Source organism: Haplochromis burtoni, unplaced genomic scaffold (assembly GCF_018398535.1).
Source record: "Haplochromis burtoni strain Fernald_Lab_line unplaced genomic scaffold, NCSU_Asbu1 Contig_32, whole genome shotgun sequence".
Lineage (NCBI taxonomy): Eukaryota > Metazoa > Chordata > Actinopteri > Cichliformes > Cichlidae > Haplochromis > Haplochromis burtoni.
In genome coordinates, this window is record NW_024582393.1 from 2,732,332 (window position 1) to 2,757,486 (window position 25,155).

The window sequence follows — 25,155 nt, forward strand, 5'->3', positions numbered from 1 at the left end:
ACAGATCTCTGTGTGTGTGTGTGTGTGTGTGTGTGTGTGTGTGTGTGTGTGTGTGTGTGTGTGTGTGTGTGTGAGGACATTCAGGACCAGTTGTTTTTTAGGGCATCTTATCTCAAATTATCTTAGAAGTTTGATTTGCTGACCTTGCTGCTGTGTTATTCGAATTTAGTTGAAGTTAAACTTAAGAGCCAGGAATGAAACTTCTTGGAAATGTCTTTGTGATTGTTGTTTTTTTAATTGTTTACACATGATTTCTTCTCCAACTTGTTTGCCTGTCCACTTTTTGTTTATTTGAATGCATAGTCTTGGTGTCCAGTTGCGTCACGTAAAAGCACGACAGCGCTTGAGCTAATCTCTCGGCCTGCGTTTGAGGTGTCTGCACCACACAGTTTCATTATCCGGCCCCGCTTGTTGAGGTAATCCCTCTATCAGGCCAAATACCATCATTATGAACTAATGATGAGCTAAATCCTGACCAGACCAGCTCCCTTCTTTCCTCGACAGCCTGTTTATGTCCCAGTGAGACAGAGTGTGCCACCCCAATCAAGCTACAGGAATGTTTTGCGTTTATAAAGCATCTACAATTTAAGATTGTAGTACACTGCAATGAAATCCAGCTGTTTTCTCCAGATGTCTCAGCTGAGGAAGCAGCATGAACAATTTTATTTGTTTTTCTGCAGTTTTGTGATTTTTTTTATGTTTAGGTTTATCACGTTCATCAGTGCTGATAATTACTGGGTCGTTATATTTTACATCCTGTTTTATAGAAACCTCTGTGCATTAAACCCTGACAATCTGTTCTCGCCCTTGTTTACTGTTGAGCGATCATTTTCAGCTGCATTAGTGGTGTGGCTATGAATATTTTGGCGCATTTATGTGTTTGTTTGGTTGGTTGGTTGACCTCTTAGGTCCAGGGTGAAATATCTGCAACTGCTGAATGGATTGTCATGATTTCTTTTGCAGACATTCAAATTTTCGACATGGTGACTCAGTGTGACTTTGGCAATCTCTTGTGTTTCTTGTTACTCCCACAACAGATTTTCACAACGGCTACTGAACATTTCTGTTAATGCTTCTTTTCCTTTTAATTGAAAGTTAGGCATCACCCAGTCAAAATGTCCAGTGTGTGTTTATCATAAAAACAAATGAGATTCTCATCAGATACAGCTGCACTTTGTGCTTAGTCCTGTTTAGTATGCACACATGGAAACCGAAGATACAGTGGCTTGCAAAAGTATTCGGCCCCCTTGAACTTTCCCACATTTTGTCACATTACAGCCACAAACATGAATCAATTTTATTGGAAGTCCACGTGAAAGACCAACACAAAGTGGTGCACACGTGAGAAGTGGAACGAAAATCATACATGATTCCAAACATTTTTACAAATAAATAACTGCAAAGTGGGGTGTGCGTAATTATTCAGCCCCCTTTGGTCTGAGTGCAGTCAGTTGCACATAGACGTTGCCTGATGAGTGCTAATGACTAAACAGAGTGCACCTGTGTGTAATCGAATATCAGTACAAATACAGCTGCTCTGTGATGACCTCAGAGGTTGTCTAAGCGAATATTGGGAGCAACGACAGCATGAAGTCCAAAGAACACACCAGACAGGTCAGGGATAAAGTTATTGAGAAATTTAAAGCAGGCTTAGGCTACAAAAAGATTTCCCAAGCCTTGAACATCCCACGGAGCACTGTTCAAGCGATCATTCAGAAATGGAAGGAGTATGGCACAACTGTAAACCTACCAAGACAAGGCCGTCCACCTAAACTCACAGGCCGAACAAGGAGAGCGCTGATCAGAAATGCAGCCAAGAGGCCCATGGTGACTCTGGACGAGCTGCAGAGATCTACAGCTCAGGTGGGGGAATCTGTCCATAGGACAACTATTAGTCGTGCACTGCACAAAGTTGGCCTTTATGGAAGAGTGGCAAGAAGAAAGCCATTGTTAACAGAAAACCATAAGAAGTCCCGTTTGCAGTTTGCCACAAGCCATGTGGGGGACACAGCAAACATGTGGAAGAAGGTGCTCTGGTCAGATGAGACCAAAATGGAACTTTTTGGCCAAAATGCAAAACGCTATGTGTGCGGAAAACTAACACTGCACATCACTCTGAACACACCATCCCCACTGTCAAATATGGTGGTGGCAGCATCATGCTCTGGGGGTGCTTCTCTTCAGCAGGGACAGGGAAGCTGGTCAGAGTTGATGGGAAGATGGATGGAGCCAAATACAGGGCAATCTTGGAAGAAAACCTCTTGGAGTCTGCAAAAGACTTGAGACTGGGGCGGAGGTTCACCTTCCAGCAGGACAACGACCCTAAACATAAAGCCAGGGCAACAATGGAATGGTTTAAAACAAAACATATCCATGTGTTAGAATGGCCCAGTCAAAGTCCAGATCTAAATCCAATCGAGAATCTGTGGCAAGATCTGAAAACTGCTGTTCACAAACGCTGTCCATCTAATCTGACTGAGCTGGAGCTGTTTTGCAAAGAAGAATGGGCAAAGATTTCAGTCTGTAGATGTGCAAAGCTGGTAGAGACATACCCTAAAAGACTGGCAGCTGTAATAGCAGCAAGAGGTGGTTCTACAAAGTATTGACTCAGGGGGCTGAATAATTACGCACACCCCACTTTGCAGTTATTTATTTGTAAAAAATGTTTGGAATCATGTATGATTTTCGTTCCACTTCTCACGTGTACACCACTTTGTATTGGTCTTTCACTTGAATCAATTTTATTGGAATTTCATGTTTGTGGCTGTAATGTGACAAAATGTGGGGAAGTTCAAGGGGGCCGAATACTTTTGCAAGCCACTGTAGTAAATGATACCTTCTAAACATCAGCATGCAAGACTTTGTAAGCACGTTAGCATGCTCATGTTGGCATTTACCTGAAAGGAACATTGTGCAGTACAGCATGTGAAGAACAGGTTCACAAATTAAACTAGTATCTTATATATCCATCCATTTTTGTATCAAATTATCCAGTTCAGAATCATGGGGGCTTGAGCCTATGCCAAATGACTTTTGGCGAGAGGTAGGGTATAGCCTCGACAGACACGGACAACCACACAGTCTCACAATCATACCTAGAAAGGCCTGAGCTCACCAGCAGGTTTTTATCAGAAAACTTCTTGTGATTAGGCGACAGTTCTACCTACTGCACCGCTGTGCTCCTCTTTTACTTCTGTCACTTGTGATTTAACTGTAATATTAGAATAGAATAAAATAGCCACTTATTGTCATTGTACATGTACAACAGAATTATAAGTGCTCCACACCAAATGTGCAGGAATAAAATATAAATAATGAGACTACAGAAATAAATAACAAATGGGAGAAATGTATAAAATCAAGAAGAATATATACAAAACAATAGAAAGACGCACATTGGAGAGCAAAGTGCTTTAAAGCAGTGCAAAAGGACTTGGTCTGAGTATAGAGTCTGTATATGAGTGGCCAGCGTGATGAGGGTTACACCAACAATGGCTCACACTGATGAGGTGGGTGGGCAGGGGTGGGGGAATAGTGTTTGTTTACAGCGGAAGGAGCTGTTTGTGAGTCCGGAGGTGTGGGACCCGATTGACCTGAGGCACCGACCAGAGGGCAGCGGGTCAAACAGGTTGTGGGTGCATGGGGTCACCTGTGATGGGCTTGGTTTTCCTGAGACTGGAGGATCTGGCGATGGTCTCTAGAGGTGGTAGAAAGCAGCAGAGGATTTTTGGGGGAGGTGTTAATAACCCTCTGTGCAGCCTTCCTCTTCTCAGTTGTGGCCCCTACGTAACAAACGCCCAAGCAGTAGGAGAGGATGCTCTCCACTGAGGAGCAGGAGAAGGCCAGCAGGAACGTCTGGTCCAGGTTTTTCTTCCTCAGGACACGGAGGAAGTGCAGCCACTGTTGGGTCTTCTTTACTGGGGCGTTTGTGTTTTGGATCCAGGTGAGATCAGCAGACATGTGGGTGCCCAGAAACCTGAAGGCAGAAACAGATTCCACCTCTTCTCCATTTATAATGACAGGGGAGTGGACCTGTCTGTGCTTTCTGAAGTCCATTATGAGTTCTTTTGTTTTAAGGACATTCAGCTTCAGGTTATTTTCTACTACTGTATGTGTCACCGTGCCATATGCTGTCTCATCTCCATCAGAGATGAGACAGCAGCATACTTGACTATGACGTTTGTCGGGTGGGTTGATGTACAGGGCGTACAGTAGGGAGAGGAGAGGTGGGGATTGGTGAGGCCTGATTGAGGCTGGTTGGTGAGGAAATCTTTGATCCAGGTGGCAGGGGGAATCTGAAGGTCCAGTTTGGGAGTGAGGATGTCTGGGATTATGGTGTCGAATGGTTCACGAAGAGCATCCTCAGTTAGCTTTTCCTGTTCTTCAAATGGCTAAACGCTCTGTGGAGTGGGATGGTGATGGCATCCTCTGTGGACCGATTTGCCCTGTAAACAAACTGGTGGAGGTCAAGGGAGGGGGGGGTAGACAGTCTCTGATGTGCTGAGACACTATCCGTTTAAAACACAGATAGTGTCTCAGACGTGAGGGCTATAGGTCTGTAGTCATTGAGGCTGTCTATACCAGCCACATATGAAAATGCTTTGATTTTTTTTTTAAGCATGTCTAGTACCTTTTCTGATTTGTATGGACTATGCCAATATTTCTATACAGGAAGACAGAGTGATATAAACAGAGGGTACAACTTTTAATTGTGTGCTTTTACATTTATGTCTCACCAGACTTATATAGCATGTGCAGAGAAGACTTTTAGTGGTCCTCAAGACTGATATGCTGCAGCATTGTGTTGAGGTCTGATTAACAGACTGGAGTGGTGGCTCACCTTTTTAACAAAAGGAACTGGAGAGTATGCTCCAAATTTTGGGATCACACTCCTGGGCCTCTCAGGAAGTCTGTGCTGGAGTAATGGAGAGGAAATCCACTGATAAGTTGAACCTCAGATCCAGGAGAAACAATGAGGTTTTGCTCATTGGTCACTGTATCAGCTCTTCATCCTCTCAATGATAATTGAAGGTCTGTGGGAGTTTGCCCAGCCAGTGTACATGGACTTGTATTATTGGATTGGATTGTTTCTCAGGGTAGTCTGTGGGGAGTATGCTGGTAGCATGGGCTATTGAACCTGTTGTTAAAGGCTATTTGGTCCATGAGTGGCTGGGTGTATTTTTATTTGTTCAATAAGGTCGATTGCTATACAATACAGATCTGAACACTGTAGGTTCTTTACTTGCTGCAAAGAACCTACAAAATGTTAAATGTGGATGCTTCAACAAATTTGTAGCCTGTGAAAACAGAAGATGGCAGATCACTAATTCAATATGTGACTAAATGTAAAGTAAAATGTAAAAGATGGTCACATTCACTCCTTCAGTACCAGACTTAGGTCTTGAATAAAGGTCAGAAAAGTGTTGCAGTGTTAACCTTTTGATATGAAATGTCATCACTTCATAATTTTCTCCTATTAATCATTTCTGTAAAACTTTGCCATATTAATTGACCTTCATTAATTGTTGAATTATGGCCCAAAATGTGTTTTGTGAGATCACAGTGACCTTTAAATACCCAAATCAAATTTTTTACCCAGAAGTCCAAGTGAGTTGAGGGCATTTTGGACTTGTGTGGACTCTAGGCCCAGCTCTTCCTGCCACCAGGTACACTGACGTAAATGAAAGTAAAATATGAATTACTAACCAGGTAGTTTGAAGGCAGATTTACGATTTGTTCTACAAATGCCTTTTTTATTCACTGTTTCTGAGTTTGCTGGGTGGAATCTGGACTGGGCTCCCCACCCATAATGACAACAGATTACATAAACAGAAAAATTTTAGAACAAGCCAACTTTGACAAAAACAGGCCTCAAGTGTTTGGTGTAAGGTATGTGGGTGGTCAGAGCACAGTGCCAGCTAGAAAAGTGTTTGCCTGTGTGTTTCTGTAAACTATTGTGGATCCATAGAATTGGGTTGTTTGTGGATGTTTTGTAGGAGCGTGGGAGTGGGACCACCTCCAGGAGGCCCTGGATGAGAAGCTGAAGAATTCTCTCGCTGTGGCTCAGCTTATAGACCGAATACGATCCCTCATCGGCAGAGAAAGGGTGAGGACAAATTTCGCAATAATAAAAATCTTGTTTAAGGCTCGACTGTGTGTATGACACCGATACTGGTCTGTCCTTAATAAACAGGTTAAATAACTTTAATGTGTTAAATCTGCTCTTTGAATGTATAACATGTGTTTTGCATTTGCAGACTAAGAGTGCCTTAATTAGTGCGACTTGTTTGGAAACAGCACAGTAATAATGTTGCTATAATTAGAATATTTACATAATTACTGCCTGTAATCACCTCTCGGATACTGTGGGAATTAGCAGAAAGTAAACAAGAGATACCCTCCAAGGAGCAAAAAGCACAACACAAGAACACATGCACACTAAAATTATTTTAGAAACTGCAGCGTCACGCCTGTAATGTGTAATTGCAGCTGCTCAGAGAGCATGACATGGCTCTATGTTACAAAACAGCAGGCTTTAATATTTAGAGTGGGATAAAGAGATGTGACATGGCTGTGTCTGACAAGCCTTTGGCACCACGCATAGTCTACCAACCCATCTGGATAGGACTAGTTCTACCTGAGGCGGTGCTGGGATGAGCTGACACACCGAGACGGCTGGGCCACTTTAACGCAATGAGATAGCCTAATGTCTTGTCATGATTTGATCGCATCATCTCCAGCACCTCCGGGGAATCTGACTCTGTGAGACCTGTATAAATTAATTTCCCATAAGTTTTCCATGAGCTTTGATTGATTTATGAAATTTTAAGCCTCTTGATTTTGTTTCTGCCTCCAACTTGAACTGTGTGTGTTGATCTTGCTCTCTGTCTCACTCTCTCACTGTGAAATTATGGAGTTCTTTGCGCTTCAGTTGACTGAGAAAGGTCACATAGTGGAAATGGGATGCTTTGAAGGCACTCTACTGTGGACTGAAATCCATGTGTGCACATACACTTTGCAAAAAGCACAAACACACACACACGCATTGACAGATTTTCTTATTCCACCAGTTTCACCCGCTGTGCAGTACAGAATACATGAGCGTGTTGATAACAGACAGTTTGGACTGCCGTCTGCTTCTCACTGTGTTCTGTGTTAGCCAGTTCCACTCATGACATTCTTGGCATTGCAGTTCGAGCATGTTTGGGTACTGCTAAGCAAGACTGGCAGAGACGCCATTAGTATTCCACAGGGGATGTGGGATAGATGCACAGAATGGCAATTGTGCTGGTAACGAGTACCTGATATGCAGCAGAGGAATTTCAACTCTCACTGGCCGATTCTTCTGTCTTCTTCTCCACTGTTTGCGTGTTTGTGTGTGTGTGCAGGGCACCAGGGACACACCGAGTGCGAGGGCAGCTCAGCTTGGTCCCCAGACTCTCGTCAACCTCTTCAATTCTCCTCTATACTCTGATGTCATCTTCATGGTGCAAGGTAAGTTCACGTTGATCCTATTAGACACACCCACATTTACAAATGCATGTAACACAGCAGAACAAGGTCATATTTTATTGCCGTGATTGAATTAGGATCTCCGTCCCTGGCCCGATCATCCATTTGGAGACAAAATAAGATCAAATAGCCCCAGCAATGGGCTTTCTTTCATTCTGGTCGTGTTTCAGCTCAGCAGAATCTCTTTTGCATTCAGCATTTCTCTATGAAATCGAGAAATTTAGAAATAATGCTAAAAAGCCTCTCCTAATCAATATTTATCTCATAAAAATTGCAGCCAGCTTTTCTTGTCCTTGTGCCCTTGAGCTGTGCGCTAAACTTCATGGAGGTCATGGAGAAAATCTGTCTTGTTAATGGTACTCGATGATGAGACTTGTGTCATTGAGAGGTTGTACAATAATTTCCTGTTCATTTAAATGGGCAGTTGTGACCGATCACTCATTAAAAGCCGAAATTACATTTATACTCTACACTTCTGCTATATTAGCAGGAATGTCTGACTGAAGTCAGCTTGTGTTCATGGCGGCTATTGAAGTTTTTCATGCCGATGCATCAAGATGAAACATGTTACTCACAAACACTTCACACTCTGTGGCTGCCGAAAAGCTTCATAGAAACTTCAACTTTACATGTTAATTTTCCACACGTGTGATTTAGGGAGTGTGCTGCCAGCCCACCGGGCAGTGTTGGTGGCCCGCTGTGATGTCATGGCTGCCATGTTCAGCGGGAAGTATGCAGAGGCTCGTAGCCGAGTGGTGCCCATCCACGGCGTCTCCTCAGACACTTTCCTGTCTTTCCTCGAGTACCTCTACACCGACTCCTGCTGTCCTGGTGAGTTTCCTTCACTTAGTCAGCAGCAGGCATAGCTGCACTGGTATGACCACTGTCTCGTTGTACACAGTAGGATGAATGATTAGGGTGGCTAAATATGGGAAACTAGCCCTAGATATTGCTTCCTTTTAATGGGGGATGATAGATCTGAACAGAGATTTGCTTGATTTTTGAAAGAGATGAAAGTCCCCAGTCTGATCAGTGTAATGATAACAGCCCAGCAACAACTGGAAATGGAAATAATCAGCGTTACCAGTCATAAAACACTCGAGAGAGGTATGTCAGCTTCTCTTCTGGGCTCGGCTTGCTCAACACAAACCAAAACTAAAGTGCAGATGACAAGTCCCATCAACCATCTGTGTGACTGCCACATCCTGCCAGTGTTGTTCTCAGGAGGTGCTCTGAAACCAGCGTTGAGCTTAAAATTAAATTAGATTTACTGATGACAAAATCAACTCTTGGCATCACTGCTTTTAATGGTGCCAAATCACGGCCCCAGACGTCTTGTTTTTGTTTTCCTGTCGCTATGTGACACGCTGTGTGTTATGTCTTCAAAGTAATTAGTGCTGGTAATTCTCTCTGGTGACGGTGGTGAGCTTTAGGAAAGAATAGAAATAAAACACACTGGAGGCACTTCTACAACATTAATGCTGCATTAAGCAGTATTTTTAGAACTTACTCCCTATCATTATAAAAACTTTATCTTAAATATTGGACTTTTTGCTGCTTCTTCTTCTTCTTTTGTTTGAACAGATTGTATATAAACCTTTTGGAATAAGATATGAATAAACACTCATACATTTTTATTCAAATTCTAAAATGCCTTCGTCACCATATTTATGTGATATTCAGGCTGGCTCTGCTCCATGTTTGCAACTCTCAGCTTCTGGGTCAGTTAAAACATTTTGTAACTTGTGTTTTATTCTTCTTATTTATGAGTTTTTCTGCCCCCTAATGTTAAAAGATCAGTCGGTGCAGCTGTGAATAAGTGTGTTTGCTGGGGTCTCTAAAGCAGCTTGTATCTAATCTGGACCTTATGAATACAAATTGAGAAAGAACAACGTGCTACGTTCATTGATTAGAAGTATAAAAATGGTCACTTTAATGTATAGTTGCAGAGTGATTTACTGCAACACTGACTGTCACCCTCCTTTGTAGCATTATATAACAAAGCTGCTGAATAGACAATGCAAAACTTCAGAATAATCAGCTTTGAATAACAAGCTCTCTGCAGCTCACAATCCCATTATTCTGTGGCGTGAGATCTTTTGGTTAAAAAAAATAAATGAAATGATGAAAAAAATTCAACAAGCAGTCCTTATGATCCAGCTTAGATCAGGGTATGATAAGCAAGCTTTTTCCAGAGATACAGCTCCAGGTTGAGTCATGGGAACAGGAAATTAAAGACATGAAACTGCTTCAGAGGCTGCAGCCGCTGTAGTGTTATGTAAGAGCTCGGCACTCAAGGTCAAATCAAGGTAATTCCACCAGTAGCAGCAACAACAAAAAAAAAAAAGAAAGAAAGAAGAAGGGTGTGAAATCAAAAGTAAAGAACCATCAGAGTATTTCCCTGTGTTAAACAATGTATACTGTACATATGAGGGATGCTGTGTTAATGTTCATTTGGGTGATTGTGCAGTGACATAGAACAAACCCTCTTGTTTTGCTGCTGCTCAGCTGCGTCCTGTCAGGGACGCACGCGGAGGATCAGCGCTCACGAGTGAGTGAAGGATGCTGAAGGTGGTGTTTGACATAAACGGCGGGAATCTGTTTGCATCAGGGGTAATTTAATTTGACATTTTGACATTACAGAAAAAGATCGACACCGCTTGTTTCGTGCTTGCTGCATGCAAGCATGTAATTTGACAGCACAAAAAGAGCGATGGGTAATTATTTATTTGAGCATTAAGTGATTTGACTAAGGAGCTTTATTTAAATTCACAACCGGCTGAGATTTGATGTTAATATCTGATGATGAAATGTGTACACTGTGGTGCAGTCTGTGTTGCACCAATACAAAAATGGCAAGCTGGAGCGAGTATATAATGGGTTTTAAGGATGTTAAACAAGTTCTGAATTAATACACATTTGTTTGTATTCTTGGGTTGTGATTAAAGAGCTTCATTTAATTATTTGTCGATATTTTGCCTTTAAAATTTCCCATTATGATTATTTATTACTCTCTTTGTTGTAGCCCCCTCCGGTTTTTGCAGTCATCTCTTTATACATGCAGCAGTCACAAAGCAACTTTCTCATTATTTTGAGGATCTACATGTGCACCTATGGCCGACCCTTAAAATAATTTGACTCTTTAATCCAGCTAGTCGCCAACCTTGTGTACAGCTCGGCAGGTAGGACAGCCGCATACTTCTCAGAAATGTGGCTTACGTGCTAAGAGCTCAACAAAAAAGGGAGGGGAACAGGTTTCAGATTGTCCGATCCATCGACTGTATGTGTCTAAGCTTTTTTAATCACTTTGCCACCACCCCCAAGCCCAGACGCGCTGCAGTGGCCGCCTCAAGCTCATCCTAAAAGACACATTTTTGGTTAAATAAATGTGATGATAAACAGGAAAAAAAAAAAATCACTTTGCCAGTGCTTGGCTAACATTTGCACATTGCAAAACAATGAGAACAAACTCATGTCAGAGGAGTTTTCACATGCAATCCTTTGTCTACTCTGTTTCTACACTGTGTTCACAATTAAAGGTAAAAAAAAAAACCAGTTGGAATGACAGTTGATTTAAAAAAAAAAATCAGATCTATATGTGCAACAAGTATTTGCATGGATGTGAATGAAATCCATCTGTAGAACTAAAACAAAAGTGTGGTCTTTAAAATGAAATCAGTCTTATGAAAGATCCTAAAATGCTTTGAGAGAAATGACAGAAACAGCAGAGCTGAGTGATCATTTTTGAGCTGTGTGCAGTTTTACTGTTTTGGGAGCAGCTGAGCATTCAACCGTATCACTCCTGTCTGTGCTGTGCAAATGCAAACCAAACCATGTCAAATAATGTTGAGTTTAAATTCTGCTGGAAGTGGTTTGGACTGATAGCACTTATGTGTTAGAAATCTGCTCTTCAGATTCTAATTGTGTGTAAAATAGACCCAAATCGGTTTTATTGTGACAGTGTTTGATTGATTTAAGCTCATTGTGGTGCTTTACCTGAATGATTTTTGGAACAGGAAGGATAAGAAAACATTTCAGCTTCAGGGAGAATATGTCCAGCTATTGCATACATCTAGAACAAAGTCGGATTTACATTGGTTTAATATACGTATAATGCTTTCACAGTATTTAATGTATACAATAACTAGTAGTGGTGGGAATCACCAGACACCCCACAATACTATATTTTGACAATATATCAGTGTGATACCTAACATTTTATGATTTATTGATTAGTGCAGTAAAACACATTGCGACTTCTCACCCGTTTCCAGCTACAAAATCTGTCCTCAAAGTTAAAAGTTATCTCACTTCAGTTTTTTTCTGCAAAATGAGATTGCCAAGCAAACAAACACTGCCACTAAAACCTGCCATAAATGTTGCTATGAGACTGAGTCAGTCTGCAATCAATCTGGTATCAGCCTGTGATTGATACATGCAATCTGTTTCTAATAATACAGCAGTTAACTGTAAAAATGTCACATATTTCTTGCTGTCTATACAGACAGATATTCACATTAAACTATTAAATTTGCACTCGTCAGACTTCCTGTTCTATAAGAAGATAACCAGAATACAACCAGCTCGCAGCCTGCTAAGACAAGAGTTGGGTTGTGCTCAATGATGACAACTTATTCAGACTGATGGCAACATGTTGGTAATCGGTCTCTGTTTATAAATTACACAGAAAATATTTGCAAGCTTTCCACAGTCTCTCTGAGAGTGACTCCAGTCACTCCAAGTCAGACTGTGACTGTTTGCAGAAAGGTTGTTTCCTGTCAAGAAATCACCTTGTGATCAAAAGTAGTTGTGAGTGTGCAACAACCTCAGGCTCTCGACAACAATTTAGTAACTGCAAGTTACAGCTGGTATGTGAATTCAATACAATCAATTTTGTCGATGCTAGGACGTCGCTGTCCTAATTTTAAGTGACTGAGCCATTACCTTGCTCTTAATTAGGAGGTAGCTTTGTCAAGCTAAGTGTGTCCCTTGTTGGATGGTTTTTCAGTTAAACCAGTCTGATCTAAGTTTTCTCAGGATGGTGGTGCATAAGATGAGCCCTTTTGTTCATACTATTCAGAGTATTTTAATTTATATAATAATATATCAATATTTGGTGCCCATGTATTGATATTTCTCACCCTGAGGCAAATGGGATAAGCTCCAGCCCCCTGCAACCCTGAATTGGATAAGCGGAAGAAAATGGATATCAATATTTTAATGCCATGCAAAATATTGCAATGCTATGCTGTATTGATTTTTTTTCTTTGCCCTAGTAAGCAGCATATCAGACAGTGCTGTGTGTTTGTGTGTCCAGCCAGTGTGCTTCAGGCCATGGCTGTGCTGGTTTGTGCCGAGATGTACCAAGTGAAACGACTGCAGCATCTGTGTGAGGTCTGCGTATGTGCTTACCTTCAGAGCATGCCCAGTAGAGAGCTGGCATCAACAGGCATCAGTGTAGTTCGACTACTCCGCAGGGCAAAGGTGAGTGAGTATCAAAGTATCCAGTGCAATATTTTCTTGTTGAAACATAGTCTGTTAATCAGCAGCTGCCTTAGGCTCCATCTCTAGCAGATGCTCATACAATTTCATTTAGGAGAAGACCTGCATTTCATATAGTGTCTCTATTGATTTCCAGTGCCACAATGCAGAGCAGCTCTATATCTGGCTCCTCCACTTCATTGCCAACAACTACCTAATCTTCAGTCATAAACCTGACTTCCTGGAGCTCTCAGGTCAGTGTGCAATTTTAAAGGGATAACTGTTCTAAACACTATTACAGGTATCACCTGCGAATAAGGGAGCAGCCTTTACAGTGTTGAAACTACCCTGTGATTAAGTGCTTTGAAATAAAGTGAAGGTGCCCCCCCCCCAGAGACAGGGCGGGACAGTCCCACCCAGAGACAGTCCCGCCCTGTCTCTGGGATTTCTCCTTTTTCCTTGTCGATATAATTATACAGACTACAGGCCAGCTTGACCAGCCACTGCACAATAACCCATTCACTTATTTGCATTGACCAATAAAATCTCTTAACACACCTGGCCCATCCCTTATCTTCTCTGTGTGACGTAAGGGATGGGCCAGGGACAGAGTTTAATGTGGAAGAAGTGGTAAAGATGGACAAACAAAAGTGAAAAGGTGGAGCTTAAAAGAGAAAAAAGAAACTACAAATAGATGCAGCAAAACATGTCAAATTAACCAACATGTTAGCATCTGCACTGTCGACATTAGTACCAGAAACAACTAGTATGAAGCCCCCTGTTCTTTTATTTTAAAAAAATATATAATAACAAGCCCTTACAGTCATAGGAAACTGTTGCTCGCTTTAGTGGGGAAGAAATGCAGGAGGGCCAACAACTGTAAATCTGTGGCTCAACAACAAAGTATAATTAACATGGTAAGAACATAGATGAGGGGAAATAATTATAAATAGAGAGATTCAAGCGAAATTAATGGCTACTTTGACCACGTGCTACTTCTAATACCTAAAGTGTAGCTTTTAATCGTCACATGCTGCCCTGCAGTGCAATTAATGTGTCCTAACTCAACAACAATCTACTGATTAAAAAGAGAAACTGCTTTACTATAAATAATCACACTGAAATATATACATATACACATCATTTGCATACATGTAATGTATATAGACCTATCCTTTTTAAACAATGGTTTTCCTTTATACATATAAACAAAAAGAGAAGAAAAGGATTACAGGTGATCTGTACATTCGGGATAATTAGCCTGTACACTTAACGTTATGAAATATAACAGAAAAGAAAAAAAGTGAAAGACAGAAAAAGAAATAACACAAGTATTTCCTCAGTCAAAGGAGCTTGCAAAGAAAAGCGTCTGGACTTCTTTAAGTTGCTTGAAGACGTTTCACCTCTCATCCGAGAAGCTAATCGGATGAGAGGTGAAACGTCTGGATGACTGAGAACCTTCACAGACAAGTATTTCCTCAGATAACATAGTCCCTGCAAAATAATAATTGTTGTTGTTTTTTGAGTCAGGGCTCAGTCTAAAACTACATGAGGTATAATCAAAGTGCTCATCAGTTATGTGTGAATTGAAATTGAACCACACTGAACATCCACTTGTTTTTAGATAATAAAATTAAAATCATTAACTTATTTTTTTTTTTTTAATTGGAGAATCAAGCATGGTCCTGGAAACCTGTGGAAACCTCCCATACAGCATCATAAAGCACCGTGTTTGTAAATTAGATTGTGACCTGTCAGACCTTTAAATAGTGACTCCTCATACTAGGTTTAGTACTATAACTTTACCCTTATATTATATTTAATACTTAATGTTTGTGCATATTACTGACCACATCAAAGTAGATAAAGACAACATCAACAGCAAAATGGTGTAGCAATCCCACTTTTTTATTGTCATCATAGGTCATACAAATATCAGCCTCCTTAAAGGCCATTGGACGGATATTACAGGGCAACAGCAAGATTACAAAAACAAAAGCCCAACAAGTTCATATTCCATATGTGTCTGAGTATTGGTCAAGTATGATAAATCTTCCTCTAACATTTTAAGAACAAAAACATCCAGTAGAGTACAAATTAGTCTAACATGTGATTGCGTTTATATGTGTCCAGATGAGGAGCGCGAGCAGGTGGAGAGGCTACGATGGCCGTCCAGAGGCTACCTGCAAGAGCTCAGCGAGTACCAGCAGCGACGCCGCAAACTCCGCAAGTCCCGCTGCCTTGTCATGTGACCAAACCTGGACGCCAAAACCATCTGTGGGGAAGAGCAAAGGAAGACAATGACAAAAGAAAAGAAAGGATTCCAGTGCACATCGACGTGTGGGAAAACTGACAGAAGACATGTTTTTTTCTTTTTATCCTGCTGCATGAAGGGCTGATCGAGAGACAACGATGCAGAGGAAGAAAAGGAAAGACTTGTTAAACTGCTGCGACACGCCTCTCCTCCCTCAGTGGACTGACTGGCGCATCCTAATATGACTATTCCTTCGAGGGCAATAATAAAAAAACTGATCCATAAAACCCAATAAGACTTTAATATGACTGGCCACTGGCCGAATCTCTGTGAAAGATCGCATTTCTAATGGCGTGCAAAGCTGTGGATTTCAATATTGACCAGTGACACAAAATGGCTTCAGTATAATTACTGATATATCAAATGACCACACATCTGTCAGGAAAACAACCAGGATCATGTGCAAACTATTTCAAACTACATTAACGGGTAATGTGACTTCAGGTTGATTAAACAGGAAGATCTCCTCAACACTCAATAGCTTCTGTGTGTCTTCTGTAGGATTGACGCAGGACCTCTCTGTCATAGATGAAACCCTTGATCACTCATGATGCATCCCATCTGATCTAAAGATTGTGAACTTGTGAAAACAGTTTCTCAAAGTGCCCGTATATAGCTCATTTACAGGCTCGCAGTTTTATTTTGAGGCTCCTCAAGAATAGGTTTACATACTTTCTTGTTCCACAACATGAAAGCATGCAGCACATTTCTGAAACGCTCCCCTTTTTCTGTTCATGGCTCCTGTCTCTTTAATGCCCCTGGGGGGAAGTTTCTGATTGGCCCAATGAAAAGCCCTTTAAGATTTTGTTAAGATCTAACAAAAAGTCATGGGAAATATTACTTTGTTTTATTTTTTGCAGCAACGTTCATTTTATTCTGTTCAACTCGTTACTTTCAGTTTGTGTGAATAATGTTAAACAGAGAGCTAGCTATCACCAGTAAGTCATGTGACAGAAGTACGGGTCTCCCGTTCAGTCACATGACCAAGAGATGGCCTATCCGAGTTACCTTTTCACTCATTCACTCAGTACTTGTGTGTCATTAAACTCTGGTTCATTCACTGTCGGTGTCCAAGTCAGCTTCCAGCAGATTTGCTCAATAACTCCACTTTTCACTGGCCACAGCAATTTAGTAAACACACCTGGGAAGGGAGGGAAGCTAACCTTTGCGTACAACATCTCTATAACAAAAGCTCAGTGTTTATTTAATTTATTTTCCATTCAATCCAGAGCCTTTTAAAAAGTCTCTGGGGTTATTGTTACTGTTTTCATGTCACCTTTTGCGCTAAATTACATCCTAAAATTTCCTGACAATACAGATGAAAGATTCCTCCCAGTGCCCTAATCTTAAACAATCCAGATCTGCACCAAACATCATTCTTTCTTTGGCTCTGCTTCACCTCTCCCCAGGTTTAAGAAACTGGGTGAGGTTGTATTTTGAGTGAGTCAGTTAAACAGCACTGAAATAATAAATTATTGACTCTAGGGTAAACAAATGGTCCCGATGCAAGTCATCCACAATTGCTGCTGTTAGCAGCGTCATATGTATTTTCATGTGTAAGAAAATGAGCAGGACAGGTTTAATTACAACACTTTAGTCGATCCTTTCACATCGATGACACAGCCTCATAAACTGTTTTGCAGCCAGACTGATTTTTATAACCACACAGTAGAGTACATAGGTGTCAAATGAAGCAGTTACACTATCATGGAGAAAAGGCTTCAAATGTAAGCCTCAAATCAAACAGCATCTAGCCTGTAATTAATATCTGTAAACCAAATCAGCAACAGTAATAACATTTTTCTTTCAAAACTCCTTTTTAAAATCTACTGAGGCGGACTTTTACACGCTTTCCTTTGCGGGTTAATGAGAAAACATGCTTTTCTGTTTGCAATAATAAATAACGACCTGTCGCTGTCACAAAAAAGGAGGAAAAAAAAAAAAGAGCACCGTATTATGAACATAAGTTAGTACAGTAAAAATCTCAAAGCCTCTGGGTGAATACGAAATATTTCTTTTATCTTTTTTTTTTTTAAATTTAAAATGTTTTTTAATCATAAAGAGATTATGATTTATTGGTGCTCAATTATTTTTGTAAACTATACCGTATGTGGACATGATTTTTGTTTTTTTTAACATTTGGAGTCGAGACGAACAGGGTGGCACTACTTTCCAGTCTAATGTTTCACGGCTGTTTACTCGATTTAAAAAAAAAAGGGGAAATGGAACATAACGGCTCAATTTGTTAAATAAACCTTCACCTACGCGAGGGTGAAAGCGATCAGTAGTGACAGCTAGCAGATGGGTTTTTTTTAATCTGTGGATCACAATCAATCAGGAAGCGGCGTGTAATGCTTTCATATTCTATTTCTGCAGTATTAACAGAAATTCTGTGTATATAGTACAAGCAAGCTCCCACTGTCAACCAGCTGCTGCACAAATTCCACTAAATTCTGTGTGTAAATATCCTCGAATACATCTTGATCTGCTAATAAACAGGAATGCAGCGATTTATTGATTGATAGTCCCCTTGTAGATATACATCGGCCTATTGCCAAAATAGATGACATTCACCAATAACATTGGCGAATGTCTTCGTTCGCAAGAGTTTGCCGTTATCATCTCTGGGATCCACTTTCATAAATATGTATGACTGAATTTGTGCTCACTGCGAGATAGTGTGATGAAAGGCTGAAAGACGCTGAAACAGTTCACTTATTTATTTATTTTTGTCCTATCACAATAATAAATCAAACTAACTAGGATCAGAAATCAGCCAAATTGTTATTTTAAACATTGGCAAAAACCCAGAACGTTACAATCCTGGTGGTGCATCCCTACTAATACGAATCAGCAAACAGCAGGTGAAACTGTGGACTGTGAAACAAAGTGTATCCCAGTGCTGCATCCACACCTAGTGTGGAGACACATGGCTCCTCTGAGCCTGTGCTGTACAGACTGTAGAATACATGGCGTCTGACTTTAAATAAAGACATGTTTTAACATACCGCTGACTCCATCGCTGTCTTCACTGGCAAGTTACTGCTTATATGTTTGTTTGTTTTTTGTCTTTCCCTGGAATTATGCATTCTACACTAATAATTTCTTAATAATCATACTGTAATGATCATAGCGTATGTTTCCTCCTGAATAAGTGGAACGATCTTAATGAAATGTTGCATAAATATTAGAGTGATGTGATTGCAAACAGCTGTATGGTGTATACAAATATTTTATACAAATCCCACAATCGTATATATTTGTACATTTTGAGAGTTCAACTGAGTGCTAAACGAAGACGTGTGCAGGTTTGCTAGTACCTATTAATACCAATTTCCAAACCTAGTGACAAGCTAAACCCTGATGGGCCACAGGTATATACAAAAAAATAAAAATAAATAAATAAATAAATAAAATCACCCAGCTGTACTGTCTGCCTTTATATTTGTGAAAGAATAGATTACTCTAAAGAGCTCTCTGAATTCAAGTGTGGTAACAGGAGGCCACTGCTGTAACAAGTCAGTTTGTGAAATTTCTTGAATCCTAAATATTCCCGCAGAGCGCCAAACGCCAAATGTTATTAATATCAGCACAGAAACTGTGTGCTGGGAGCTTCCTGGCATCAGTTTCCAGCAGATCCAGTAACAGCTTTTATAAAATACGTAAAACAAACTATATAACTTATAAAATTATTTTTTTAATAATACGAAATGTGATTTGTAAACATCACCACTTTTTTTGTTGTTAAATAATATTTTCCTTGAGTATTCCTAACTTACACTTTCTAAGCGGTTGTTATTATTTCGAGCATTAGTAACAGGGTGTGTGCTGTAGTTTAAGGTGAAGGGAAGCTACATTCTCAGAGTCCATGCCATACCTGGAGATCTTCAGGTGAATCACTGCAGGGCCCCAATGGATTTCAACTTGCCCTCCAGTTTGCCACTCCTCTGGAGGGCCGCCACATCACTGCCACCACCGATGCACTCCTCACCGATGAACACACGTGGGACCTGAACCAATACAAGAAAAAAAGGAAGAAATTCCCTTTCAGCTTCATGCACAGGGTCAGTGATCTGTGAAACATGTGCATGAATATCGGAATATCTGTGGTACTGTTGGTCTGCCACGGCTTCTGCATCAAAGGCAGCATGCATGAGCAGCAAAATCTGATAACGCATTTTATCTCGTCACAATCAAAATCAGCACAGGGAGCTTCTCTCATGTTACAAACGCTTGATTTTCTCAGTTTAAGTGAGAGATGGGGGTGAAGTCGGGTGACTATGAAGCTTGTGACAGTCAGAACTTCCCCGAAGGGACCCAACCCCAGACTTCTTTCTCCTGTTTGTCTCATTACATACTCCCTCGTGTTACTGCCACCAATCATATGCTAGAACACTTCTCGAGTAGTTACTTCTACCACAGTACATTTGCTTTTTGCATAAACAAACACAGAGATAATAAAAAAGCAGAACAGATCCAAATAATAAAGGTATATCAAATCAAATCAAATCAAAATAATACTTTAAGGACAAAAAACTGTAGTAGCTGGCGTGTGTTGGATTTGAAGAATGTCATAATCAGGAGGTGAAGTTCCTTCTTGAAATTGTGATTCATGTAATAATGGTGATTTCCAGATTATCAAATGGGCATTCTTACTTGGGGTCTGATCTACTGGGATTTTCCTGAACAACCATCTGTAGGGTTTATAAAAAATGGTTTGAAAAAGAGAAAATATTCAGTGACTAGTAGGAAGGTAACAGTAACTTGTTAGAAGTATGCATCTCTTAACGCACAACATGTTGAACCTTGAAAGCAGGCAGGCTGCAGCAGCAGAAGAGCACACTTGGTCACTCCTGACAGGAAAATGAGGCTACAAGCCTGACAGCCCAAAACAGATGTTTGGAAAAACGTTGCCTGGTCTGAAGAGTCTCTAAATGACCACAATGTACCATCATCTGTTGGCTGCTTCCAGCAGAAAAAATGTGCCATGTCATGTCAGCTACTGTGTAATGTCATCATTTCAAAATGGACCAAAATCGCTGAGGAACATTTCCTGCACTCACTGGACATTTTATCTACTTTAATCCTATATGGAAAATCTGTATCTGCTTTATTTTCCATTTAATATCGGATGCTTTAAGGCCACGATGCTTACATTTCATTTCCCTCAAATACGTAGAAGTGTTCTTTAAATTTTGTGTCAGTGCCCTGAAGATACAACGATATTAACACTGAATTTATGTGTGTGTGTATTAAAGTAAAGCTCTCGCCCTGCTTGAGACGGAGAGGCTGTAAGCTTACCGTACGGGCTCCAGTAAGTTCCAGGAAGTAGTCCTGCATACTGTCCATTTCGCTGTGGTTGCTTATATCAACGCACTCATAATGTCCCGGCTTGAACTTGTATTTCTCCAAAACCTCTTGAGCCATGGTACAGTAAGGACAGGTGGGTTTCAGAAACACCACCACTTTGTCGCCTTTAATTTTCGCCTGGACAAACTGCTGCGCCATTTTAAGTTTCTTGGTAAAGTGACGAGGAGGTGAGGAGTTCCCTACTTCTTTCCTTTCCTTTTTTTTTTCTTTCCAGATTAATTTTTTCGATGCAGAAGAAGAAATGTGATCTCTTTGTTTTCAACAGTCATTGGTTAAGTCAATCATTCCAAGTCACGCCCTCCTTCTTAAAGAGACAGCGCACAGATTGGGCACGAACAGCCACAAGAGTAAAACCACTGAGTAGGGAAGTGGTTGTTGGTCATCTGACACAAATCTAAACACTACTGCAGACCAGTAGACAACGTAAGATGCACGTTGCTTGTGTGTCTGAAAAAAGTAGAGCCAGTTCAGAAGTATCTTAAACCTGCATTATGTTTAACGGGCAGCAGGGGGCGACTCCGCTGGAGTTTGTAGTTTCAGACTGTACTGAATGCAGGTGTGCCCATTTATCCTGTAAGCATCCAGTGTCCTCCCTGAGGTTTCATAATCGGACGCCACAAACCAATAGATGACATCGCTGCTGCTATTGACATAGGAACAGCGATTTTCATCTCTGGCTCTCTTCCACAGTGCGTCTTCCTCCTCTCACTGCCAACCAGCTGCAACAGGAGACTGTCCCTCCCTGATCCTGGTTGTGCCTGAGGTTTCTTCTTGTTAAAAGGGAGTTTTTCCTTTCCGCTGTTGCCAAGTGCTTACTCACAGGGAGCATTTGATTGTTACTGTAGGGTCTTTACCATACAGTATAAAACACCTTGAGACGAATGTTGTTGTGATTCGACACTATATAAATAAAACTGAATTGAATGTTTTATACTATCTACATGCAGACTGCGTTAGAGCATGGGCACCCACAGACAGCTGCAGCAATTCATAGAAGCACCAAGTTCAAGTTGTAGGAATTTTTTTAGGGCTCTTCCCCCAAGTCTCACTTACCAAATGAGTGTTTCAAATACAGCTGACAGCATAAAAACTTATAGTCAGTGATGTAAAGTAACTTGTTATGTACATCAGTTATACAGTTAGATTAAAAATTCATGTTATTTCAAATACTTAAAATAAAATTTAAAAAAATCATGTTGCAATAACCAGTTTGTTATCACCAGCGTTGGTGATTACAGAGGGGTTACATCCAAGTCTATTCTTTTCTGGCTTCTCTGTGGATTATGTCTTCTCAGCCTGTGGCAATGCTTCGTCAGCAAAGCCACTGGGATAAATTTGAGACATCATAAAGGGTAGGAACATGTGAATGCTGAATTGTCATAGTGAGAGCAGTATAATAAGAAATAAGAACCAAAGTGATATTTTGGAATTCAGAACGGCATCTGTCACTGATTTAATTGAGTCTCACCGGTTTTCTTCCCCAAGCCACAGGGACAAGCTACATGGAGGCCGGAGGCATATTATGTATGCAGCTGTTTCCTTGTCTGGTGCAGGGAAAGCTTCCAGGCATATGAGAGACTCCGGGGACCACATGAATCTTTGTTAAACAAGGGATGTTATATCCGAACAGGTAGCCTGATTTTTTTTTTTTTTTTGCATTTAGATGAGGGTGGAACATATATGAGTGTTTGCATTTTTGTTTCCAAGAACTGAAACTGAAGGTGTGAAGAATACAAGTTCTCACGCCACACATCTTAAAACATACTCAAACATCAGATCAAGCTGCCTCTCACAGTGAGTCACAGGATGCATGCTACAGATTAAAAAGAATAAATGATGCCCCTTACTCCGTGTTTGTGGGTCAGACTCAACCATCATTTTGATCTCAACTACTCTGTTATAAAGTTTCATGATTATATCTTGCACATTTTTATTGGGTTTTTTGTGTGTGTGCCCATAAGTACCCATAACTGTTTTACAGTTGTGGGTATTTTTGCATACACCAGTCCATCTAAGCTCTGTTATTACCAGCTGCATCACCGAGGCTGGTATTGTTTACACCCTGTGAGCTTGTCTGTCTCTTTGTGGGTATGATCGTGGCAAAATGTGCTGCTAGACACACTTTAACCACAAAAGCAGTTTTGAGGACTTCAGCAGGTGTTTGTGTGTCTGTCTTCTGTGCATGAAGCTGTTGCAACACTGTATAAAATGTTAATGAGGTGAAGCTGAAAAATGAAAGAATTGGAAGATGAGCGCTTGCTATATATCACTTTTCTGCTATACTGGAGTACTCAAAGTGCTTTACACAACATACCCAGGCAATTTCTTTCTACACCTTTGTAACATTTAAACTGGTAAGCAACTTGGTAAGCAAGTATCTTGTTCAAAGAGACATACAGTCTGGAGCAGCAAGGGATCAAACCATCAACCTTCCAGTTAGTGGATGACCTGCTCTACCTCCTGAGGGTCATCACCCCCAGGTGTTGGCATTTATCTGCCCTGTCATCAAGTGAACAGAAATGCACCATCTGAATGTTAGTCACACAAAATAGATTAGACGAAACTTTATTAATCCCTCGGGTGGGTTCCTCTGGGAAATTCAGTATTTATATATTTTTTTAGATTAGAATATCACAAATAAAATATGATCCCTTTCTGGACCCACTCAGTAACCAGGACACTAGTATCAGATAACTCATGTTCTACCTTGTGTTCATTGCTTGCAGACATTAGTAGTAGGCATCTGCTCATATAACCGTTATTTCGTTTCTGAAAACCAATCTTATATTAAAATACGTGTGACAGGTCACAGGATATTTTAACATTAGTTGTACCTCTCATTGAAATTGAATTTTGAAACACTGGATTACTGCCAGCTAGCTTGGATCTCATTCCTATGAAGCCACTCTCTGATGCCATTAGAAAAAGTTATATTTAAGTACCTTTTAATTACTAACCCACTCTTAAGTCTTTGTACTATACATCTTTCTACTTTTAATTGTCTTTTGCATACAAGCCTTTGTAAAAAACAAAAAACAATCCCAACACGATTTAATAATAACTATTTTGTGATTAAAAGGGGAAAAAAAATTTTTTTTAAAAAAGGAAGCGAAACATCTTTCAGGTAAAACTGTGTTGATTTTTATTGAAATGTCTTGTACATTTTCAGATGGGCAGAATCAGATTTCTTTCATAATGGACTTGTGGCTTCTTGTTTAAACATTGCTGGGAAATCTAAAACTTCCTCGGTATTCCTTACTAAACCCCTCCACACTGATTCATATACTGTTTGTTCATTATATTCTGAATTAGCTCTTACAGCTAATTCCCCCCCCCCAAAAAATAAACATCTTTGGAAGTTATGTGAAGTAGCCCTTTGTAGCTCTTAATTCTGGGAAATTATCACAACCAGGAAAAACAGTACAAATACCAGCCCTTTCCCCCACAGCGGGATGGACATTTTTCTGTTGTTGTGACACCTTGTAGATACAAGTGCTAATTATCTGTCCAAAATAAAAAGTTAAGGAGAGTTTGCTATAAACCTAAATTGATTCTGACAACCAACCCAAAGAGCCAGTCTACTGCAGAGACTGACTATCTGACAGAATGCCACAATCACATATAATGAAAAACAGGACAGAACAATATTCATTTTTGTGGGAAATGAAAATAAACAGTGCCCCCCCAAAACAAAGTACAGACTCTTGTCTGTGAAATATTTCACACGTCAACAGCACAATGACAAAGTTCCTCTTTTACATCCCTACATTTAAGGAAGTTTTATTTCAGTGAAAGAGAGACATCGCATAATCAATGACTTCTCAACATTAGCCCCAATCAGAAATTTGACTCCATGGAAGCATGACCAAAGAAACAAAAGGCAATTACATTTTTTGGCAAACATTCTAAAACAACTTAGTAAATAAAATTTCCCTCATTGAAATAATTTCATAGAAGCCATTCATCCAAATCTGTATCCATGTTGAAAAAGAAATGCTCCAACTCACACCTTTCATTGCTGTGTGGAGCTCCAACTGAGAATCAAACGCACTGACATCATAATACAGAGAAGTCCACTGGTGGATGATAACATTTTGCTTCCTTTCAAACCTTTAAAAACAAAAAAACAAAACAAAAAAAACCTGTTTGCCGCTGGATAAAGCTCGAGAGGTTGAGAGGTTGGGAGGAGGGGGGGGGGGGGGGTAGTCCTTTGCAGGGTCTAGAGAAGAACCAAATAAGGATCTTCCTTCTTTCTTCAGGTAGGATCAGGTACTCTTACTCCAGCCAGGTCGATCCTGAGTGTTCCTGGCCGGTTTTAAACACTATAGCAGCTTTTTTTTGTTTGTTTTCTAGATTTCTTCATTTCTTCTCCACATTTCTATTTTTCCTTTCATTCAACATAATACACATCCATACAACTACACTCACAATTTGTAACACTCCTTCCAGACTTTACATCCCTTCCTCTCTCGATCACT

General features: G+C 40.4%; 2 protein-coding genes across 2 annotated transcripts in view; one reads left to right on the forward strand and one right to left on the reverse strand.

Moving 5' to 3' along the window:
* The window catches only part of rhobtb3 (Rho related BTB domain containing 3), a 31,852-nt gene extending 13,538 nt beyond the window's left edge, over positions 1–18,314 (forward strand). The window contains exons 8-13 of the mRNA XM_014332512.2: positions 5,997–6,106; positions 7,389–7,494; positions 8,170–8,343; positions 12,830–12,996; positions 13,151–13,247; positions 15,127–18,314. Coding sequence (XP_014187998.1) covers positions 5,997–6,106; positions 7,389–7,494; positions 8,170–8,343; positions 12,830–12,996; positions 13,151–13,247; positions 15,127–15,245 — 773 coding nt within the window. The 3' untranslated portion in view covers positions 15,246–18,314. The remainder of the gene's footprint in view (positions 1–5,996; positions 6,107–7,388; positions 7,495–8,169; positions 8,344–12,829; positions 12,997–13,150; positions 13,248–15,126) is intronic.
* Positions 14,881–20,947, reverse strand: glrx (glutaredoxin (thioltransferase)). Its single transcript, XM_005918662.1, has 3 exons — positions 20,609–20,947; positions 19,185–19,317; positions 14,881–15,268 (listed from the first exon to the last, which is right to left on the reverse strand). Exons 1-2 carry the CDS (start codon positions 20,813–20,815, stop codon positions 19,204–19,206), a joined length of 321 nt encoding a protein of 106 aa, XP_005918724.1. The 5' UTR covers positions 20,816–20,947; the 3' UTR covers positions 14,881–15,268; positions 19,185–19,203.
* Between the last annotated feature and the right edge of the window lie 4,208 nt (positions 20,948–25,155).

What these genes read in the sequence shown, in the direction of transcription:
- glrx (XM_005918662.1), bottom strand. Translation starts at nt 20,815, where the DNA reads ATGGCGCAGCAGTTTGTCCAGGCGAAAATTAAAGGCGACAAAGTGGTG. An exon ending in AACTTACTGGAGCCCGTACG is followed by an intron (nt 19,318 to 20,608) that starts GTAAGCTTACAG and finishes GTATTGGTTCAG; the next exon opens with GTCCCACGTGTGTTCATCGG.